The sequence below is a fragment of the Sciurus carolinensis genome, chromosome 8 (assembly GCF_902686445.1).
Source record: "Sciurus carolinensis chromosome 8, mSciCar1.2, whole genome shotgun sequence".
NCBI lineage: Eukaryota > Metazoa > Chordata > Mammalia > Rodentia > Sciuridae > Sciurus > Sciurus carolinensis.
In genome coordinates, this window is record NC_062220.1 from 116,569,938 (window position 1) to 116,593,589 (window position 23,652).

At 40.0% G+C, this 23,652-nt stretch overlaps 1 protein-coding gene across 1 annotated transcript in view; it reads right to left on the reverse strand.

Moving 5' to 3' along the window:
• LOC124990660 (sodium/glucose cotransporter 1) overlaps positions 1–23,652 on the reverse strand; it is a 72,202-nt gene that overhangs the window by 27,663 nt on the left and 20,887 nt on the right. Inside the window, exons 3-9 of the mRNA XM_047560890.1 lie at positions 18,722–18,826; positions 17,679–17,738; positions 16,331–16,435; positions 4,513–4,618; positions 2,970–3,050; positions 1,540–1,760; positions 1,177–1,312 (exon numbers count right to left, since the gene is read on the reverse strand). Coding sequence (XP_047416846.1) covers positions 1,177–1,312; positions 1,540–1,760; positions 2,970–3,050; positions 4,513–4,618; positions 16,331–16,435; positions 17,679–17,738; positions 18,722–18,826 — 814 coding nt within the window. The remainder of the gene's footprint in view (positions 1–1,176; positions 1,313–1,539; positions 1,761–2,969; positions 3,051–4,512; positions 4,619–16,330; positions 16,436–17,678; positions 17,739–18,721; positions 18,827–23,652) is intronic.

The window sequence follows — 23,652 nt, forward strand, 5'->3', positions numbered from 1 at the left end:
CCTCTGACTGTGGAGGAAGGATGGTTCCTAAGTAGAGGAAGAAAGGAAAAAAAGAAATGCTTAGGATGAAATGGGAGAAAACACGCTCTTTAGACTTTCACTAACTACTCTTCATCTCAGCAGTGATAATTATCTTGTTTTCTCCTGAAAAAGTACAGTGATTTGTGGTTCCTAATTTCTAGGTTTATTTTAAGCAGCTCTTAGAAGTAGAGTCAAATGTCTAAATAACTGAGGAAATTTCCCCAGTGACAAGATTGTTGGATACTACTTCCAAGACACAGGGAATCTGGGTTAGAGATAAAAAGTAAATAGCCTTGGAGGGGAAGGAAGATGATCTAGAGTTTTAGAGAGAATTCTAGAAATGTGTATAGAATTCAGATCAACAAACATTCACTCAACATTTGCTACAAGTATATCTCATTTAGTGCTTCCCTATATAGCACTGATTCACTATAGCACTATTTTGTAAACAAGTATGCATGAAATCCATTAGAATATAAACCATTGAGTTAGTTATATAGTCATTCTTCAGTATCCATTGAGGGGACTGGTTCCAAGGACACCACCCCTACACCCCTTGATACAAAACTCTGCAGATGCTCAAGTTCCTTATATAACATGGTATAGAATTTGCATAACCTATGCTTATCTTCCTACTTTAAATCATCTCTAGATTACTTATAATACGTAATATGATATAAATGCTATGTAAACATTTATTATACCATGTTGAACAATAACAAGGCAAAAAAGGCTATATATGTTCAGGATAGTTGAAATTTTTTCTGAATATTTTCAATCCATAATTGATTGAATCCATGGACATGCAAGTCATGAATACAAAAGACTGACTGCATTTTTTTTCATGACAGAAAAGCCTGGGGTGGGTGAGCACATGTTATTATTAAATGGAAGAGGCAAGTTGGATGCATGTTGTGACTTTAGAAGATTGGGGAAAAAATGAGAAAACAATTGCCAGTGGAAGAAACCAGGGAAGACAACCCCAAAAGTCTTTGCCTCTCAAGTTGCTTATTGTTCATCAAAGGGAAAAAAATTATGTTTGGTAATCATGGCAAGAAGAGGGCAGAAAAAAGGGAGCCAGAAGCTAAAGGACTTTAGAAGTGATTCAGAGGTAGAGAAATGAGTGTGGTCTGTTAGTCTAACAGAAGGCATTACCTGTGTACAGAATGCGGCTGATCATTCCTGGCATTACCATGAGGAACATGGGCAGCAGCTTCAGGTACCCACACAGGGTACAGCCGGCCTTCACGTGAGACATGTTCTTGGCTGAGAGGCAGCGCTGTACAATCACCTGCAGTGGAAAGCCCAGTGAGAGAGGGGTGCAGCCCAGAGAGCCCATGACACCCTACTGTTATCCCAGCTTCCCCATCCTGGTCCTTGGCCTGAGACTCCCATGTCACCAGGGTTCAGTCACTCAAGACCATGTGAGGCCTCCACCAACCCCACAAGCCAGAGATAGCCAGGAATTCCTGCAGTGCCCTGGGGAGATTGTTCACCCTGCACATCCTGCTTGAGTACCTGATCTGTGCACCAGTACCACAAGGCAAGGATGCCCAGCCCAAAGATGAGCCCAGGCCATGGGAGGTCTCCCTTGAGGGGGTCTCGGAAGATATGGAAGGAGTCCTCCCTCGGGGTGTAGCATTCTTCCTTGATGGTGGTGTTTCCATCAGAAATTGCCGTTGGAATAGCTTTCATGTACTTTTCCATGAAGGCTTCATACCCTCCCACTTCGTGGAAAGCTGAAAAACATTGGTACAAAAACAGTCTGAAATTTTCAACTCTTCGTAGAGATTTCTTCTTTGGGGCCTGAGAAATTGAGAAGACCCCACCACCAGAGACAGCCCTTACTGTGGTGGTCTTGGGCAAGTTATTTTCCCATTCTGTGCCTCAGTTTTCTCATCTTTAGAATGGGATTATTAACCCTGCCCAGCCCCCTTGGGGGCTACTACGAGGATCCAAAGCAATAACTTGTAAAAGTATTCCAACCACAAACTTCTTTACAAAATGGAAGGTATTTCAATGAATTAAAGGAAGTTCTCAGTGTGGGATCACATGCAAAGACTTCTTCCCTCATTTCCTGTTATCAGTCATGGTTCTTGGAACTCAGGTCACAGGCCTAGAGACCTTCAGTGACCATTAGGAACCTGGACAAAGACCTACCACCCCTGGTTCCAGCAGTGTAATGAGACAAACCAAGAAGATGAGGAGTCTGGAACCCTGCCACCTCTCAGCTATGTGTCCTTGACAAGTCATTCCAAGCCCCTACCTTGCTGACCCACAGGACCTATGGGGGAACTTCATGCCAAATGAAAGTTCTTGGAAAACTGAACACTACAGAGAACATAAGAGTCTTTGCAGGACACACAGAAGACCTTGTGCACCTAAAAATAAAATGCATTTACATCCTCTCTTAACAAGTATCCCTGGACATAGGTTTCCCCAATGTTGTCTTTAGGATTTTCTAGGCAAGCAAAATGTCAAAAAAGGCAGAGGGCTACACTGAGTGACCAATTTAATTTTTTTTCAAATAAGTGCATTGAAAGGAAAATTATCGCATACTGTCAACAATTCATGAGAGTGGACATTTAACTTCTAAAACTAAAAACACAAAATTTGGATATATTTAGCTTGATGAATATTTAACCTTCTCTTCCCCTACCCAGTTTCTCTGCAGACAGAACATTATGTTATTAGAGGCCCATACTGGGGATAAGTGACTGAGGCTATCAAGGGAGAATAGCAGCCTCAAACTGAGTCCTCCAGGGATGAGAAAGCTACCTCTGCACACCCATGGTGATGGCCAATATGGGTTGGACCACTGCCCTTAAGAGGACAGAGCATGCTCAAGCTCACTGACTGGCAGGCAGCAAATAGAAAGGTCAGACTTTCTCTTCCTGGAGCTCTGTACATCTTCCCCTACCTCCTCAGCCTGCTGTCACCCCACTTACCAAACCCAGTCAGGATAAAAGACCCCACCAGCATAATTGCTGTCTGCAAGGTGTCCGTGTAGATCACAGCTGCCAGGCCCCCTAAGCAGGCAAGAAGACAACTGTTATGGTTTGGATGTGGTGTCCCCCAAAAGTTCATGTATGAGACAATGCAAGAAGGTTTGGAGGAGAAATGATTGGGTTATGCCCTTAACATAATCAGTGAATTAATTCCTGATGGGATTGAGTGGTAATCAGAGGCAGGTGGAATGTGGTTGGGGGAAGTGTTTCATTGGGGAAGTGGCTATGGGGTGTATACTTCATATCTGGTAAGTGGAGACTCTCTGCTTTCTGATCATCATGTGAGCTGCTTCCCTGTGCCACACACTTCCTCCATGTTGTTCCTGCCTCACCTCAAGTCCTGAGGAATGGAGTCAGCTGTCTATGGATGGAACTCTGAAGCTGTGAGCCCCCAAATAAACTTTTCCTCCTCTACAATCATTTTGGTCAGATCTTTCAGTCACAGCAGCAAAAAAGTTAACTCAAACAACAACATAGCTGACCTCATGTGGAAGATCACCTGTCTGCCTGCTTCCTCCTCCTATCCCAATCCCAACCCCTACCTCTTGTACACAATTTGAGAACCAACCCCGCCCCCAGTCACCAGCCTGCCTTTCCTCCTTTCCCTTCCTTATCCTGTTACAATATTCTGTTATTCAGTGTGTTCTCAACTCCCGCTTTTCACAGAAATGCTATCAAGGCCTTAGGAAAAGGGAATGTTCCTGAAGAACCTGATGTGACCCTTTTAAGCCAAGGGATGGTTCAAAGGAGATGGCTGCTCTATGGTAAGAGAAAGCAGCTTCCAAATGAAGGCAGGAGAGAGCAAAGAGGAGAATAGGGAGATGCCTGGGGCCATTATCAAATTGGCACATTTCAGAGGGTCACTTCTATGTCTATTTGCTATCTTCTTGGACTATCTAAGTAACTTCTTGTCCTTAAAGATATGGAACCCCAATTCAGCTGCAAGCTTCATTGATGATCCTGTCCTTACCAAACTAGGCAAAGTGACACCTCTGCATCCCTTTCTCCCTCACTATAGTAGCTCCCAGTCCCCGTCATATAAAATCCAAGGTCCCAGTCTGTCTTTCAAGGCCTCTGTACCTCATTTGAATCATCAAACCTATGGCCCACACTTGCCCCCATTACTTCTCAGGGCCACTGTCCTTCAGCGAAGTGCATCTGCTTGCTACCCTTGCCTCTAACCCACGGCATGCCATTCCTACCTCACTCCCAGCTCCCACATTCTTGTACCTGACACTCCTCCGATCTTCCCAACGCAGCCACATTGTTTTTACAACCAGCAGGGCCAAGTTCTCCCTGAGGTCTTATAAGAAGTTGCCCTATCCCAGCCACTACTAGAGATTTCTGAGACCACTCATGTAACTAGGAGTAGATACCAAGCAAATGCCCGTTCTCAAACTGTTTCCTGGGTATATCTCTCTTCTTCAAGTAGTGCTTAATACTGAGCTGAACTTGAGATGCTGGTTTGTTCGAACAGACTCACCTGTGATTGTGTAAAGTCCAGTGATTGCTAATAAGAGAAAGATGGCCAAGTATATATCCAGACCTAAAGCCAGATTGATGAATATGGCCCCAGAGAAGATGTCTGCCTAGAAGAAGAGGAAAGGTAGAATTAGAAGTGACAGAAGTCAGCTGGCCACAGGGTGCATACTGTATTCCTGAGTTTCCAAACTAGCTTTATTGATGATAATTTGTATTCCCGAAAAAGAATTCCACGATCAAAAAGGTCTGCGAAAGGCTGAAATAAAAAAGTTGAGGCCGTTTCTTTACCATACAACTTCTATGAGCCTTCAACATACACCATCTTCTGTGAATCCCTATAAGGGGAACATGAGCACTGTATACAGAGCTTCACCAACTTATTTAACTTTGAGACTTTTTTTTTAAGTGCAAATTTCTATATTTAAGTTCTCAATATATTACTTTAACTTCATACTTAAGGGAAATAGCTCTTTGGAATTACTAAGTACTTACAAATACACACACATTCTATTTTGATGTCCAACTTGCCATGTAAGCATGTTTTTTACAAATTTCTAGACAAGGGAATAGAGTTAAAGTGAGTAACTGGCATTTTCAGTTCACACATAAAGCAAGTCAATTATTTGAAATTTCACATTTCCTATGAGTATTAATGGTATTAGTATTCTACCACATTAAGGGGGTTAATAAACAAGTTTCTTAAAATATATTTCAATGGATAAATGGTGGTTTTCACTAATTATTCATATATTTATATTTTAAACATTAAACTGTGAAATGAAAATCATGGACTTTCCAAAGGGAAAGAAATTACTTCTCTAATGTATAGAAAGGATGTGGATTTCCTAGTTTCCAAAACTAAGTTTCCAAATCTAAAGGCAAAAAGAGTAAGCAAATTAATTGCCTTATTTAAGGTATAATAACCCCAAAACTAGGTCTATTTTCCACATCTTTTCATAAGGAAAATTGATAACCTGATAGTTTTTCTCTGTTTTCATTACCGGGTAACTATTTATCTATCAGTTGAGAAGACTTCACCAAGCTATTCATCAAACCTAAGATGAAGGAATAATCATACAAAATTTACAATATAATAATCATACATCATTAACACTTGAAATGTTTTGAGTGAAACTTTTTTTAACCAAGGAGTAACTAGTAACACTTTGAGGTTCCTGTAGACTGCTGCTCTTAGCTATTATCCATAATTTACAGTCAACCCACCTGTAGACTGCTGCTCTTAGCTATTATCCATAATTTACACCTCCATGTACACAAGTCTATCAGATCTATTCCCAAAAGCAAGTTTTAGTGCCAAAGAATCCATGAGTGGGGACCCCAACCCCAACCCCAACCGAAGAACTTCAGAAAGATTATAATTTTATCTTCCTGACCGAGAATGAGTTCATCTTGACTCAAACTGTCAGGGAAATTGTTCCTTTTTTGCTCCAGAACTCGGTATGTTCTTGGTGCAGTTTTTCCATGGCCTCTTTCTCCTTGTCTCTCTCAGGAGCCTCATAATTAACCTCTACCTGACTGGATGATGTAGTTGCTAATATAAACCAGCAGAGGGCGTGAGGATCAACCAAAATCAATTTTCAAGACTCTCCAGCAAAGATTAGTATTAAGGAATGATCATGGTGAATCTTTTCAAATATTTAGATAAAGAATAAGCTTGACTTCCCCTAGATGAGATGAGTGAGCTGTTTATTGTGCAAAGTCATTTCAGGACATGCAAAACTTGCTCAGAGTCCTGGGGAACAACAGGTCAATAGAGTTGGACTCAGCTCTCTTTCATCTTCTTTCTAGTCTCATCTCCTCTCTTCCCCTTTACTGCAGCTTCTTAGTTCCCCCTAGCAGCTGAGATGCCCCACAACACCCTCCTGTCCCTCTGCTAGGTTTGAATGTGTCCTCCAAATTTTCACGTGTTGAAAACTCAATCCCCAAATTCATATGTTGGTGATGTTTAAAGATGCTCTATTTGAGAGGTAATTAGGATTAGATAACACCATAAGGGCAGGAGGTCCATAATGGGATTGTTGACTTTTAAGAAGAAGAGAAACCCCAGTTTCCAAGCTCCTTATCACCATGTGATCCATATGTCAGACGCAGCAAGGAAGCCCTCAGCAGATGGCAGTGCTGTGCATTTGGACTTCCTAGTTTCCAAAACTATAATGAATTGATCTTTATAAATTATTCAATCTCAGGCATCCTGTTAGAGCAATGTAAAACGTACTAAGACACCCTCCCAATGGAATCTCCTCTCTACTGCATCTATTCTTTACCTCTATTCTTTGGTCTAATGTCAATTCTATGTGCTAATGTTTGAGCCCTGAAGTGTGAGTCAACTCCCTCTCCCAAGATGGGCCTTCTGAGGACCCCATGCATTAGCACCAGTCCTCCCAGACTTTCCCTGAAGATTCTCTCACTCCGGAGAGTTAATGCCATCATCATTCCTGGTGAAGGAAAATAGGCAGAACTAGGAGGTGGAAAGAGAGAGGGTGACTTAGAAAAAAAATAAAACAACAAAAAAAAACCATCACTAGAAGCTGGTGGTCAAAGGACCTGAGTTTTAGGCACCGTCATTGAGCAACCTTAGGCAAAATATTTTACCTCTCTGCTTCTCAGTGTTCTCATCTTTAAAGCAGGAAGTCCTGACTCCAGCTGCTTGTCTCTGGTTGGAAATGGGAAAAGCCTGCATCATTCCCCAACCAGGTCCAGGATAAATTCCATGCTGCCCTCTGCAACAGCCCAGGAAGGAAAGACTCCCTGCTGGACTCTACTCACTAAATGTAAAATGACCACTTCTTTCTGACTGCACACTAAGCCACTTGAAATTGCAATGAATACTCACAATGCTGGCTTCTCTCATCCCATGCCTCCCAATAGTCACATGAAGTTATGTAAGTTAAAGGGACCTCATTCACTGGTTACAGCATGATTCTGTCAAATTCACACTTTTGATTTGGTGGATTAGCTAACAAACACAAATGAGCTATAAAAAGATTCTAAAGCTGCTACTATGGCCTTAAAAATGCCCACAGTTGGCTTGTTTTCCATGGAAGGTAACTTTTAGTGCTTTATAACATGTCATGGTAAACTGTGATTCTCCCATTAATACTTGCCTTGCCTTCATTAGTCTCAAATAAGTATTACACAATCCCAAGATAATTCTATAAATGAAGTGTATAAAGACTTCTTGAAGTGTTGAACTCATAGAAATCTTGTTTTATGACATTCTCTTTCCATCTAGTACAGATAAAGAATTCTAAGAAAACCTCCATGATGAACAAATTCCTCCTCCCATGAGTCATTCCTAACTCCAAGATAAATTCTGCCCTTGGAACCCCAAAGGCCAGAAGAAATGCCTTGGAATGATAGCTGAGTTCATGGAAGTGACTGTATCTGAAAGAACCTGCTTTAGCCTGGGGTTTCTGGCATTAGTCTTTGACTATCTCTAGATGCCCCAATTTTTCCTGCTTCACTACTGTGTTTTTTTTCCTCTTTCTTTTCCAGGAAATCTTATAGTTTACCAAGGACTTTCAGATGCATGTGTTATTTTAATTTTCAAAACAACATTGAAAAGTAAGGCATCACTTTTCTGTAATATTTTCTGTAAAGTCCTTTTTAACCTATTTTTAAAAACTTACTTTTAAAATAAAGCAAAGTTTTAAATAAAATAACATGTGGTTTGAAACAAACAGCATGGGAAGTTACATATCGAAAAGTAAAGTGTTAAACGCTAAAAAAATCATCACTCTGCCCAACGGTGAACACTGTTGAGAGTTTTTTGTCTACCAGTTGTTTTAAAATAGTTTGCTGAAATTAAGATATCAACAGTTATGTTCTCTATCTCCTAAAAGTAACAACGCTGACAGAAATTGGAAAATGTTTAAAATTTGTGCTAAGAGCAGGGGGAAACATAACAAAATGTTGTGGGTATTCTTTTGTGTGTGTGTGTGTGTGTAGTGGGGGTTTGCTGGGGATCAAACCCTGAACCTTGTACTAGTTAATAAGTGCTTTGCCTCTGAGTTAAATCCCAGCCAGTGAGTACCTTCTGATTGTAACTTTATAAAAGAAAACACAAAATATAGACAAGATTGAAATATGGAAATGAAAAGTTTGTATTCGTTATAGGATTATGGGTGCTTTCCCACCCTAAAATTTTCTTAAATATCTTGCAGTTTCAAAAGTGGAGCAGAAATTTTAAAAAATAATCTTTAAGGATAAATGGATGTGGGGTGTAGTGAAAATAAAAAATATATAGATGGGAAGAATACATATGAAGTTCAAGTTAGCATTTACTTTTTAAAGAAAGGAGGGAAATAGGATCAAGAAGAAGTACAGAGAAAGGAGTACAGATAAGTTATGATAAATTGGGTCAGGTGTGGTGGCACACACTTAAAATCTCAGTGACTTGGGAGAATTGCAAATTCAAAACCAGCTTCAGCAAATTAATGAGAACTTGTCCCAAAATCAAAAGAAGAGCTAAGAGCAGGAGAGAAGATGTAGCTCAGTGGTAAATCTCCCTCCCATTCAATCCCCAGTACCACAATAAATTAATAATAAATAGTTTAGATTTATAAAATTTGAGTGGGTAGATAATAAAGGTGTTCACCATATTATTTTTCTTTGTGCTTTCAAATGTTTGAAATATTTCATTAAATTATTTTTATATATAAAAGCAGGGCCTGAATAGGAAATACACCATAATGGTGGTAATAGTGGTATGGTAATAGCCCTGAGAACAATGATGATAATAGCCCCAGGAAATACAAACAAGGATATTCATGTATCATGTATAATTCATTAAAAAGGCTTTATTTCAAGGGATCATGCATCTCTGAATAACATATAGCTTTGATATAAAAGAAGTATTCTATAATCCTCTGAGGTAATTTGTTTCACAGGTCATCCCAGATTGCTCCTTTCCTAAACTACTGTTACATGCCTTAAGAAAAAGAGATACAGAGAAAAAGAGAAAGAAGGAAGGGAAGGAGGAAAGAAGGATGGAAGGAAGAAAGACAGGAAGGAGGGAAGCAAGGAAAGAAAAAAAGAAGGGGAGAAAAGAAAAGAGGGAGAGAGAGATGGAAATTTCCCTGATGATGCTAAGCAAAATCAACTCAAAGTGAAATAGAAAAGTATGGTCCTCTAGGTTCAGGAATTGGTAATTTTTTTTTTTTCCCATAAAGGGTCAGGTTGGAAATGTTTTCAGTTTTGCAAGCCATACCATCATTCCAGCTCTGCAGGTGAAACATGAAAGCATCATAGACAACATAAATAAATGGGCTTGGCTGAGTTCCAATAAAACATATTTACACAAATAATAGGTTGGTTTTTCCCAAGCGCTTCAAAAGCTTAGTTGATCAGTGTCCATGGAACTCTTAGGGATCAATAAAAATACAGATCCCAGCTAGAAAATCTCTGGGAGTAACTGAGACTCTGATTTTGGTGAGCCTTGTGTAGGTTGTTTGGTTTCAATGCAGATGTTTTTAAGATGCTGTGATTTGCTATGTGTGTTTGCTGCCCGTTCTGGTCCTAAAATGTATCTGAGTACCCAATAAATCATACCTGGCAATGAGGGTTCAGATGGAGAATCACCATCAAATTTCTCTTTCCATTTGTGAAAGTGAACATCCCAGGTAATAAGCATTCAAACCTTAAGCCAAAGTCAAACCTTTTATTTTTACCCAAGGATTCCAAATGGACAGCAGAGTCGCTGTAAAACTTTATTGCAGTCATGATATGTGATAATAGCCCCGGGAAATACAAACAAGGACATTCAGTTATCATATGTAATTCATAAAATCTGAGGCTTTATCTCAAGTGATTGCGCACATTCAAATAAGATGTACCACGCCAGGAAACCTTACAGAACAAAATGCTTCTCAGAGCTTGATAAAGCAGGTGCTCAAGGGAATCAATAAAATTCAGGAGTTCATGGAGAGACAATCAGTTCTGAATCTCTGAGCTGGAAAGAATATAACCTCAAGATGGCAGCCACAGCCAAGGCTCGAAGCCTCTACTTCCCAGTGGCTGGTGCCACATTCTGGACCTGTACCTGCAATGCCCTTTGCTTTCTCCCACCAATTACATGCATGTTGGAACCCTATGTCTTCCCCACTTCCTGGCAAATTCCTGGTTGTTCCCTTTCTGTACATGGATCTCACAAGGCCTTCTCTTTTCTCTTCTCATGTATCACAAACCATCTGTGCACACACACACACACACACCCAAACTGGTTAATCTTTGTCAGTGTGTAATACACACTATACTCACTACTAAACTTTATTAACTAACAGTTCTTTTCTTTTATCCATGATCCCTGTACTCCTGTATACTGGGCTCCCAGCAGGTACAATTTACATCAATGTATTTCTTTTGTTTTCATGTCTGAATTATATGTATGTATTTCTTTTAAAAATTTCAAATCCTATGACCCATGGAGAACCTGAAACCAGAAAAATGTACCGTCAAAGCCTTGTCTTTCTGCATACATGGCCCTCCTTCAGGACCTTACACACCCAGTGTGCAATTGAGGTTCTCTCAACACAGTCCTTTCAATCCTTCTCTCACCAACTGGTTAACATTATGAGATTCATTTAACTGCTTCCCTTAATTTTTCATGCAGTCTTAAGTTTTAACCAAAGACTTGGAAAGTAGAAAACATATAAGGCCAAAAGATTTAGATTGGTGTCAGGAAACCTGCTTTTCATCCTAGTTCTTCTCCTCTTTAACCCCCCAAAAGTCCTTTTCCCTCTCTAGACTTCAGTTTGCCCATCTATAAAATGAGACCTTAGGAAATAGGACTAAATGGTCTATCCCATTCCTTCATTTTACGCCTTCATCCTACCTAAGCACAGGGCAGAAGTGTGTAACCACAGACTTTGAGACTAAACTTTGCCATATACTAGCTATGTGATTTGGGGAAGATTATCTAACTTCTCTGAGGTTTATTTTTTTTCTTCCATGAAGTGAAAACTAAAACTAGAAATCCCTACCCATACAGTACACTTATGAGAACAAGAGATAGTGGAAGTACAGTCCCTACAGGAGACTAAATGACAATACTGACCAAAGAGTAACTGTCATCCTTGTGCATTTGTCATGGAATTTTGTTTGGGCAACAGATGGAAGAAGTATGATGTTTCTTAGGGCCTCCAATAAGAAACACCAGAAATCATGATGCAAAATTTTGGAAAAGCCAATGCGAGGAAACATTCCTCATTAAGATCTGAGCAGAAAGAGGCTGCCCCTCACCTACCTGGGGACTCTCAAGTCAGGGAGGTTTAATCAGTAACCTGAAAAATAGGAGGGGTGATACGGAAGGCAGGAAGAGAGGTTGGGCATTTATTTATATGACTACCCCTACACCAGCTCCGAGGGCAAAGAATGCCCTTTCCATGGCAACTGCCATCAACAGACTTTCGCCAGCTTGAACTGTGGACTTGGAGAATGCTTGCCTCTGAAAAAGGGAAACCCACTATCCTTCTCTATGTGCTCATGAGCTGGGTACCACCTCACACGCTGAACTGAGGGGCAGTCCCCTCACCAGCTTCCTGCTACTTTCAGAGTGACTTCCCCACCCTCCTGCTTATCTTCCTTTTTTTCTTCTTAGATTGGTGCCCTCCCCTCCCTTATGAAGCAGGGGTCTGATATCTTCAGCCCTCCCAGCACATCCCAGTCTAGTCCAATAGAGTCTCCAGTGAAATAAGATTTAAAAGGTCAGAGTTTTCACCTTGTAACTAAAAACTAATCCTGAAGAAGAGAAGAACAAGAAGGAGAGAGAATCATCCTATTAGTGGAGAAAGCACGAAAGCACTAGTCAGAAAGTTGACATAGGTCAAGGACAATAGCAGAGTAAGCCAGGAAGGAGGGAGAATATGTTCTAGTTGTCAGTCCCAACTCCTGAGACAAAACCCTATCGGCTTCATCAATGAGAACATGTTCAAAATCTTTCATGGGAAAACAACAGTATCTTCAACAAATGGTGCTGGGAGAACTGGATATCCACAGACAAAAGGATGAAGTTGTACCCCTGCCTCACACCAAACACAAAAATTTACTCAATATAGATGAAACCTGAAGGTAAGAGCTAAAGTTATGAAACTCAGGAGGAAACATGGAGACAAAGCTCCAAAACCTTGAACTTGGCAATGGACTCTTAGACGTTATACCAAAAGTATAAAAAAAGGTACAATAGATAAATGGAACTTCACCAAGAGTTTTTTAAAATATATATTAGTTGTAGGAGGACACAATACCTTTATTTTATGTTTATGTGGTGCTGAGGATCAAACCCAGTGCCTCCTGTGTTCCAGGCAAGTGCTCTACCACTGAGCAACAACCCCAGCCCTCACCAAGATTTAAAATCTCTGAGCATCAAAGGATATTATTAATAAAGTGAAAAACAATCTACAGAATAGTAGAATGCATTTTCAAGTTACATATCTGATAAGGATCTGGAATCCAGAACATACAAAGATCTTTTACAACTGAACAACAAAAAAACAGGTAATCTAAATTAAAAAAAAAAAAAAAAGTATGTGTAGGCCAGGACAGGAAAATAATAATACAAAAAGGAAAAATAATTCTGGTACTTAGAAGATTTGTACAAGTACATTTCCTTTAAAGAAAGAATAACCAAATGCAATGTGTAGACCTCATCTGGGTCTGGATTCAAATAAACTAACTGTAAGAGAGAGTATTTTAGATAATCAGGAAGTTTGGGTTAAACTACAGCTATTAAACAACCTAAATTAAGAAATCAATATAAATTTTGGTAGACATTATTACAGCACAACTGTTATGGTTTTAAAAAGTCAAAGGTACATCCTGAAGAATTTACAATGAAATGACATGATCTCTAGGATCTGATGTAAAATATTGCTGAAAAATGGCAAAATATTGATAATTATTAAAGCCAAACGATTAGCATAGTATATATGAGTACTCATTATACTCTTACATTTCTGTTTGTGTATGTTTGAAATCTTCCATAATAAAAAATTGCAAATGTTACTTAATTATGTTTTTGTCTCAGCTTTAAGTAATCAGAAAAATAAAAGCACTGGCAACTGTTTTTTTCAGCACCGTAGCTAGAGTAGAAGGCTCTACTTCAAATCGACCCTACCTCAGATCTTAGCCAGGGCAGATCTTTTGCAAAATGCTGAGATTGTGCTAATCTCTCCTTTGGTGCTGGATGGGGGAGGATAAGAAAAAGGAGAAAACTTGCTATAGTCAATAAGATTTTGCTATAGCCAATAATTTTTTGATAGAGCAATAAGCACTTTGTAATTGCTGAAAAGGGGAAAAGTCAGAACCATTCCTAGGTGCTATCAGAAATGCTACTTCTCTCTCTGCCCTGCTGTAACCCAGAGAGTTTCTCACTGAGTGCTGAAGGCTCTCTCTCAATCAGTTAGGTTTATTATCATTTACATTTCAGTAACTTTATGTTTTCAAATAAATTCACTAAATCCTCACCACCCACCACTCAATGAGGTAGACAAGGCAAGAATTATTATGCCCAATTTACTCATGATGAAGGAAGCTCTAAAGAGTTTATGCTATTTGCTCCCTGATCACTTGTTAGTGAGAAACGAACAGACCAGGAGTCCGCTTCCTCCAATTATTCTCCTAGATGGTTTTGTCACCAAGGTTCTACTTGTCCTATGTTTGTTCTCTTATTCTTTATCATTCATCTTCCCACCCTCCCTTCCTTCCTTCCATCTTTTTGTTTTTTCCCTCTCTCTCTCTCCTTCTTTCTTTCTTTCTTTCTTTCTTTTTCTTTCTTTCTTTTCTTTTCTTTTCTTTTTTTCTTTCTTCCACCGTTGCTTTAACCTTTATCAGGGATTTGCTTTGGAGATAGAAAAATGCCCACCAAATCCTATAAGCAAGTTTTCTTTTCCTATCTTTTTCTGACTATCAAGAGCATATCTTAGAAATCAGAGTTTTCTGAGGTTGGTGGGAAAGGGTTGCTTTGTTTTATTTTTGGATTTTTGCTTGGTTTTGTTTTGCCATCATGAAGAATGGATTTGAACAGTTTCAAGAAAGGAAAAGTGAAGAAGGAATAGGAGGCTTGTTCCTGTAGGTCAAGAGCTCTTCCCAGCTTTCAAAGGTATCCAGTAACTAGCCAATCCCTGAGAAATCTCAGCCTGCAAACTGAGCCTGCAGTTCCAGGTTGGCAAGGAGGGAAGGCTAAATGGTAGGGGAACATCCCAGGGGTTGGGTTTAGAGAGAATAAAAATCCCTCAGAGGGTCAGCAATGAAAGGCCCGTGGAACCAATTCCAAGTGAATATGAAGAGCCTCCTTCAGTGAAAAGGACAGTGAACTAAGAGACACAGATCTGGTTTCTACTCCTGATTTAGGATTCTGAGAAGTACTTTATTTACATCCCCAGGTTTTTCATTTCCCTGCTGCCAAGGATTGTATGTCTCCTCTTCAAAACTCACATTGAAACTTAGTCCTCAAATCCGTGTATTGATAGTATTTGGAGGTAAAGCTTTGGGAGGCAATTGGGATTACATAAGGTCATGGGGCCAGCCCCTATGATGAAGGAAGGGAAATCTGAGCTGATATGCTTGCGCTATCTTGCCATGTAATGCCTCCTGTCATGTCAGGAAGGTCTTTTGATATTAAGCTTCCCAGTATCCATAAGCCAAGTAAACTTCTATTTTTATAATTAACCAAGTCTGTGGTATTCAGTTATAGTACAGAAAATGAACCTGTCAATTAAAAAGAAAAGTCACTGGTCCCTTTCAAAATTGGTATTGACTTTCTATGTTGAAGGGTCTCAGAAATATCACATGGAATCAGATTTTTACCTGACAGGACACAAAGACCCATGGCTGCCTCCAGGTTGAGGTCAGTCCTTAGATGTCCTTAATTCCTTTTTTAAATTGATGAATAAATATTTAACACATTTATCCTGTAAACCATAATGTTTTGAAATGAGTACACATTATGTAATGGTTCAATAGAGCCAATTAACATATTATTACCACACATATGTGAGAACACTTAAAATCTGCTTTCTTGGCAATTTTCAAGTATATACAATACATTGTCATTGACTATAGTCACCATGTTGTACAATAGATCTCTTGAACTTATTTCTTCTATTTATGTGAACATTTGCATTCTTTGACCTCCCCTCCCCACCCCCAGCTTCTGGTAACCACCATTCTATTCTCTACTTATATAAAATCAATATTTTTAATCCCATATATTAATGAGATCAGGGGGGTATTTGCTTTTATTTGTTCAGCTTATTTTACTTCTCATAGTATCCTCCAGGTTCATCCATGTTGTCACAGGAACAATATTTCCTTCTTTCTTTGAAAAGCTAAATAGTACTATATTGTATGTATATACACCACATTTTCTGTATCGATTCATTTGTTGATGGACACTAAGGTTGATTCCATGTCTTCACTATTATGAATCATGCTGCAATAAATGTGAGAGTACAGGAATTTTCTTGACATGTTCATTTCATATCCTTTGAATATATCCCCAGAATTGGGATTGTTGGATCATATGGTATCCTGATTCCTTAACTCCCTCTTAATCTTCTGTTAAGAACAGCTTTCACTGTAACTTTGTAAACCTGTTATGTTCCCAAACTTTACCACAGTGGGGAACAAGAAGTTCTGCTAAACTCCACTGGTTTCTTCATGCATGAAACAGGACTTTACCCTAAGCGGCAAAAAAGCTTAAAGGACCAAGTTCATAGAAACATACAGAGCTGCCTCTTGGTGAATGAGAGCTGGCAGCTTCTGAGACAGCCAGGGCCCAGTCCCTGGTGCAGTGTACTCACCGAGATCTTAGTAAAAATGTAGAGCAGCAGGGACAGAACAGAAAGGTAGATCTGAATCCTCTTGCCTCCAAACCTCTTCCGTAGGTACTCTGGCATTGTTACCACCTGCATGGAATGGAAGAGAGGTCACCACTAGCTAGAGTGACCAGAGAGTCCAGAGAACACAGAAAAATGAGATCCATCCTGGTGCTAGAGCCACAATTATATGGTCAAGGATTCATTATCCTTGTTGGTCTGGGAAGTCTGCAAAGTGACCAGATGAACATAGCATTCAGCCATTTGCTCATTTCAATCTCACCTGTCTTATCATTATAGGAGTAGCTAGGTGTTATCCCAGCACACAAAGAGTGCCCAAAAAACACCTGTTTTTGAATGACTACATGACTGGACTTAACTAAGGAGGCAGAACCTTGTCCTGGAGAGGAGGAAAAATGTATATATAAATAGAAATAGATATATCTCTATATAGAGAGATTTATTCCCATACAGAATGCCTACTGAAAAACAATCATAACAATGGTGGCATCTTGCCAGCGTACCAAACAAGTTGACCAGGCTGGATGTGACCTTTTCCACGCTCTTCACATAGGCAGTGCCATGGACTATAGCTGTATGGCTGCCCAAATGTTCTCCCAGTTCCTTCCTGCGAATTCTAACCACACTTCTGATATTACTTCCTCTGTCCTGAGCCTGTTGTCCCTGAGCCTCTGGGACCAAATATGTGTCACCTTCAATCTGCGAGTCTCCAGAAGATGTAGCACCTTCCCTGTTTCTCCCATATTGCTTTTAGCTCCTAATATATAAACCTACACATAGGATGTGCTCAGTATATCTCACCAAACAGATGATACTAAAGCTGCCCTCTCTAAAATGTCAGAGAGACATAGTCAGGAGACCAACCATGCATTTAATAGTTGAGTACCAGCTGCATGCTCAGCAAATAAGAGCTACTGATGTACGTAAAGGGGAAACACATTCTTTTTCTCAATCTGCTTCCTTTCTAGAGGCAGAGACTAGACATGGTTGTATATCAAGAGCAAATGTATGGCAATGTAGTGCATGGACATACCCAGAGTGAGGGGACAGGATGTTTCAGAGGTGTTTGAATAGTATGAGGTTTCTTAGGAAACCTTCTCAGAAGGAAGAGTCATGAGTCTTGACTGAAAAGAGCCAGTGGATCTGTTTAATGACCCTAAAGACAGTCAGGAACTATTTTACAACCTGGAACTAAAAACAAACACAGGTTTTCTCTGCCATTTATTCCATAAAGTTTTCTCTGTCCTCCAGAAGGATCAAAATCACACATACATTTGTCAGCAGGGAATGGAATAACAGAGTGAATACTTACTCCAGCCTTAATGTAAATGGGAACAAACACCCAGCCCAGCACAACCACTAAAACCAGGGCCTGAAACCAAAACAAGAGGTAGATTCAAATTAGGAGAAACCTTAACTCATCCCTGCTTACCTGAAGGGCCCCTCAACTTCTGAAGAAAAATCACCCGGCATTTTCTCTTTTGGATCTAAGAACAGCTCCTGGGTGGCCCTTAGAGACCGGATGTTTTGTTGCCCAATTGGCCTAAAGAAACAGAAAATACCACTAACATCACAGCCCTGGGGCCCCAACCAGAGCACTGAGATCTCCTTTGCCTCTTCCCTATACTACAAGGGATAAAATACCATTTAGAGAATAATGGTAATAATAAAAAATAATAGTAATAAATCTGATGATAAGCATTTCCAAACTTGGCTAGAAGGGTACTGGGGCCTCATTTTTTTTAACACCAAAGGGAAAAAGAAAAAATACTCTTACCACCCTCATGCTACTCTGGTGGAAGGAAAACAGAACCCCTGGGCTCCTAAAGCCATGCTCCTCCATCTGCATCCCAGGATGGCTCTGAGAGGTCCCCCACTGTCTCAAGCTCCTCTGAACATAGATTGATCCAGCTAAGTTCTAAGGTTCTGGTACAGTTTGGATACAGTTTAGTGGGAGGTGGTGGAACCTTTAAGAGGTAGGGCAGAGTGGGAGGTTCTTAGGTCACTGAGAGTGCTGCTCATGGAAAGGATTAAGGTACATCTGGAGTAATCCCCTGGTAGCTGTAGAGAGAAAGTGTGATAAATGTCTGAGCCTGGCCCCACCCATCCTCGTTGGATGTATTCTTATTTTGGGCGGTATTATCTCTCACACACAGTGCTGCTATCGCCTTCCACCAGGAGATGCTGCAGTCAAGAGGGTCCCTCATAAGTGCCTGCATCATGCTGCTTGAACTTTTGGCCTGCAAAACTATGAGCTAAATAAATCACATCTTCATAAAATTAGCTGACTTCTGAGTGTTTCATATAGTAACACAAAACAGACTAGTATAGCACAGTGGCACTGATGGTACTCACATTCCATTCAAAACCCCCAGTGGCGATCCCTGAAGCTGCTCCAGTCCCAGCCAGCCCCACAAAGTGGCCACTTCCAATGTTACTGGCGAAGAGAGAGGCTCCAATCTGGAAACACAAAGATAAAGTCAGGTAGTGCTCTATACCTGACTAGGACACTCGGGGTAGGCTACGAAAGAAGAGACATGCCAGCCCAAAGAGGACAACTGAAAATTTGACTGTGCTGGAATTTGTTGATACCACTAGTTCACAAGGTAGATGTGGGGACTTGGGAAATAGTGAAGATGGGAAGGAAAGAATTGGTGAAGAAGCAGATGATCCCCAAATCAGAACATCTGTCTTTTGTGAGCCTAATGTCCAATAATGAAGAAGATGGGACATACATCAGGATTCCTCTAAAAGTCTCCTTCCAGGTTGTCTGCTCAGGGACAGGGACTGTACCAATCATGTCTGTGTTCTCAGCATGCCTGGTGGCTTAGGGCCTTGTCCAACATTGACTTTCAGTAAATATAGATAATGCTCTTAAAATGAATCATTTAAAAGAAGCCTCTGGGTCTGGGTCACCTTTTTGAAGGAAAAGGGGCATGGAGCTGAGGGTTTCTGAGTGATTCCTAGCTTCTAAACTATTGTGATTCTATGTGGTACCAAGTAGCAAGAGATAATATTAATAGTAACAATAATTTTCTAAATCCGTATAGTATTTTTATTTTTAAAAAAGGGCCTAGAGATTGCACAGAAAATGCACAAAACACTGCAAGGATACACATATCTAAAGACATAGGTTAGAAGACAGATTGGAAGGACATATTTAAATGCCCAAGAGTGGAAACCTAAAAGGAGAAAGGTGAGTGGGACTGTGAATGGGAGTCCAAGAAGAAAATATCAAATGAAAGAAGAGGGTTCTTAAACTGACAATGATAACACTATGTCACCAACTCAGTTGCCTCTGAGGTGCAAAAGAACTCCAGAGAGTTCTAGAGTCTTTCTATATGCAGGAGGATAAGGAACAAAAGCATTTGATAAGTACCAAATAAGTACAGATGCTCTTCAACTAAAAATATGGTTATATCCCAATAAATCCATCATAAATTGAAATATTAAAAGTCCAGAATGCATTTGTTTAATGAACCTGACCTACTAAACATCACAACTCAGTCTGTCCTACCTCAAATATGTTCAGAACACTTACATTAGCCTACAGGTGGATATCTAACACAAAACCTATTTTATAGTAAAGTGTTGAATATCTCTTATATCTTATTGAAAACCATATTGAAAATGAAAAACAGAATGGTTGAATTGGCACAATTTTGCACCATCATAAAATTGAAAACATTATTAAGTTAAATGATCATAAGTTAGGGACCATCTGTGTAATTTCCCTTATCTTTACTAAACAGATAAAAGGATGCTTGTAGTTGTTTGTTTATTGTCCCTAAAACCGTCCAAATCTGGAAGAAAATAACGTATTTCCCCAAAGACAGATTACTCCAAGAAATTGTCCTAACTATACCAGCCCTTGTCCCCAATATAAGGCAGCTGGTGCTTAGTGCCAAATGCTAAGTCATAGGAGAGGGAGATCTCTGAAGGCTCAGGCAAACGGAGGTCTCAGAATGATGAGGAGGAAACAGTGGTGTAAATGCATTCATTCATTGCCCCAACCAATATTAACTTAGCAGCTATTTAATGTGTCCAGTGCTGGCCTAGACATTGGAGATTGAGCTGCAAATAACACAGACATAAATATTCACAAGAAGCACAGTAAATAAAGAAAACAGAAAGGTCAGAGAGTGGTTAAGTGTTGCAAAGAGAATAAAGTAGAGAGGGTATGAGAGAGTGGTTAAAGAGAGAAAGTCCCTTGGTAGAGGTGATCTTTAAATTGAGATCTAAATGATACAAGCCACCTGTGTAGAGTTCAGGGAAAAAATCATTCCAACAAAGCAAAGACCCCCAGCTGGGAAAAGCATGCATGGTTGCGAAGCATAAAGATCAGAGTAGAGTGGAGTAAGATAGACCAGGAAGAAGGTGGTTTGAGATGAGGCCGAATAGTCAGGAGGGCCTGGGTCATGGAGATGCTAGTGAGCCAGGATAGGAAAAGTGGATTTTATTTTCTAATTGTGATGGGAAGCCAGTAGAGGGTTTTAAGTAGAGCGTGGACAAGATCTGATTTGTTTTAAGGATTTCTCTACATTGTGTGGGAAGTATAGGGTTGAGGGGAGAGGAGAGCAGAGAAACCAGGTGTGAGGCTATCTCTATATTTAGGTAAGCATAGATGGTGGGTTGGTCTAGGTTGGTAGGAGTGAGACAAAGACATGCAGAGAGAGTGGGGCTCTGTTTTATAAACAAAGTCGACAAGCTTTGTTGAGGGATTTGATGAGGGAAAGAGTATCTCCATGATTTGGGATTTGAATAACCGAGTGAATGCCATTCATTTAGAAGGGGAAGCTGAGAAAGTAATTTGTTCAGAGACATCCACCTGTGTCTGATCAAAGCTTGATGGGGATAAAAGTCTACGTTTAATAAAAACATTCCTTCTCCTAGTGTTCCTAAAATGGCCCAAATCTAGAACAAAATATATATTTCCCATAAGACAGATTACTCTGAGAAACTGTCCTTACTATTCCAGCCCCAATCCTGATGCATTATCTTTTCATTTATCATCTCTCACTTGATAAATTATTAAGCCTAATGCTCTACTATTAAGGACATAATTATCAGAAATGATTAACCAAATTAGATTAATCTTAAATTCAAGAGGTCCTCTATAATATCCCTCCCTTGAAGGGAGATGTTGGACTTTAAGACATCTCCAGCTGTCCTGTGCTCCCCTTACCATCAGAGAGGGGACAACATGGAGATAGGAGTGTTTGGGGGTGCTAGAATGTTGTGGGACCAGGTTAGTTTCACTTCTGTCAGAGGTACCATCTCAGTCTCATTCTGCTCTCCTTCCTTTTACCCCGTGACTCAGACTCAATCATTTACAAAAATGCTGACTCTACCTTCACAATGTCATTGCCACTTGGCACTTGCTATATCACCCTTGGCTGCTTACTATTCCCCACAACATGACTACCAAGCATTCTTTCAGGTGATCTCAAGTCTCTCCCTCCTCCTATTAGTCACCCCACCCACCCACATGGACAGTTACCTCCCGAAGCAGAACTTTGATCACATCACTTCCCTATTCTTTGTTGTTGTTCTTTTTAGATATACATGGCAATAGAGTGTATTCTGACATGTTATAAATGCATGGAGTATAACTTATTCTAATTAGGATCCCATTCTGAGATTCTCCCAGATACTACTTCTCCCAGAGACTTGAGAAGCAGACTCCCTGACAGTTTTGGGTTTAACGACATAGTCCTAAGAATTCAGCAAGATTTCAAGGCAAAGTTCCATCCAGTGCAAAGGCAGCATGGACTTAAAAAGTCCAATTGGAATGCTTTCTTGAACCCTTACCATCTGGGTGCTCACAAGATCTGTGAGTCTCCCACATTCTCTCATGACTGGCCATGCAAGAGTCAAATGAGATGAGGAATCAGTAATGACTGGCACTCAACTGGTTCTAAGAAGCATGTCCCTTCTCTCCTATGTCCTGCCAAGAAGACAATGATGTCACCCTAAAGGAAATTCACAAGAGCTACAATGGACACCGTTATGAACTGAACTGTGTTCTTCCCACAAAATTCATATATTGAATCCCTAAACCCCAATATGACTACATCTGTAGACAGGGTCATAATGAATATAATAAGGTTAAATGAAGTCATAAGTGTAGGGCCTTATGATATTATAGGATTGGTGTCCCTATAAAAAGAGGAAAAAATGCCAGAAATCTCTATTTCCTTGCATGCACACAGAAAAACAAAAGGCCATGAGAACACAGATGGAAAGCCAAGAAGAGAGACCTTGCCAGAAGCCAACCCTGACAGCTCCTTGAAGTGTTATCCCTTAGAGTGTTAGAAAATAAATTTCTCTGTTTAAGACACACAGCCTGTGATGTTTTGTTATAGCTGCCTGAGAAGACTAAGACAGACACCATTGCTTTATCTTGTACCCTCCTCTGCCAGATTGTCATAATGTTCCTCTGCTCACAGGAACTTATTAATTTAATAACTTTATCATTCTGACTTCCCAAACACTATCTGTCCACTCCTCACCCATGCTCATGCTGATTTGGGAATCATGCCCAATTTAGAGAGTAACCCAGTGACATGAATCATGTTCTCTGTAATTTCCTCCCACATTCCTCCTGAATCCGGTATTATAGACTTTATCTAAAATTTCTCAGCTTAACCTTGATTCTGACTAATAAGTCCTCCTCATCCCCTGATGGGGTGCAAAAGGCTATTATAAACATTCACATAGTTTTACTGCCACTTGCCACTGTGCTTGAGGATCTACATCAGACCAAATCCAGCAGTTTTTTTTTTCTTTTTTCTTTTTTTTTTATTGTAAACAAATGGTACACATGTTGTTTCTCTGTTTGTACATGGAGTAAAGACATACCATTTGTGTAATCATAAATTTACATAGGGTAATGTTGTCTGATTCATTCTGTTATTTTTTCCTTCCCCCCCACCCCTTCCACCCCTCTTTTCCCTCTATACAGTCCTTCCTTCCTCCATTCTTGTCACCCTCCTTAACCCTAACCCTAAACCTAACCCTAACCCTAACACTAACCCCTCCCACCCCCCATTATATGTCATCATCCGCTTATCAGTGAGATCATTCGTCCTTTGGTTTTTTGAGATTGACTTATCTCACTTAGCATGATATTCTCCAATTTCATCCATTTGCCTGCAAATGCCATAATTTTTTCATTCTTTATGGCGGAGTAATATTCCATTGTATACATATGCCACAGTTTCTAAATCCAGCAGTTTTGATGGAATAGTAATTGGGAAAATAACATAATCTCATACCACAAAAGG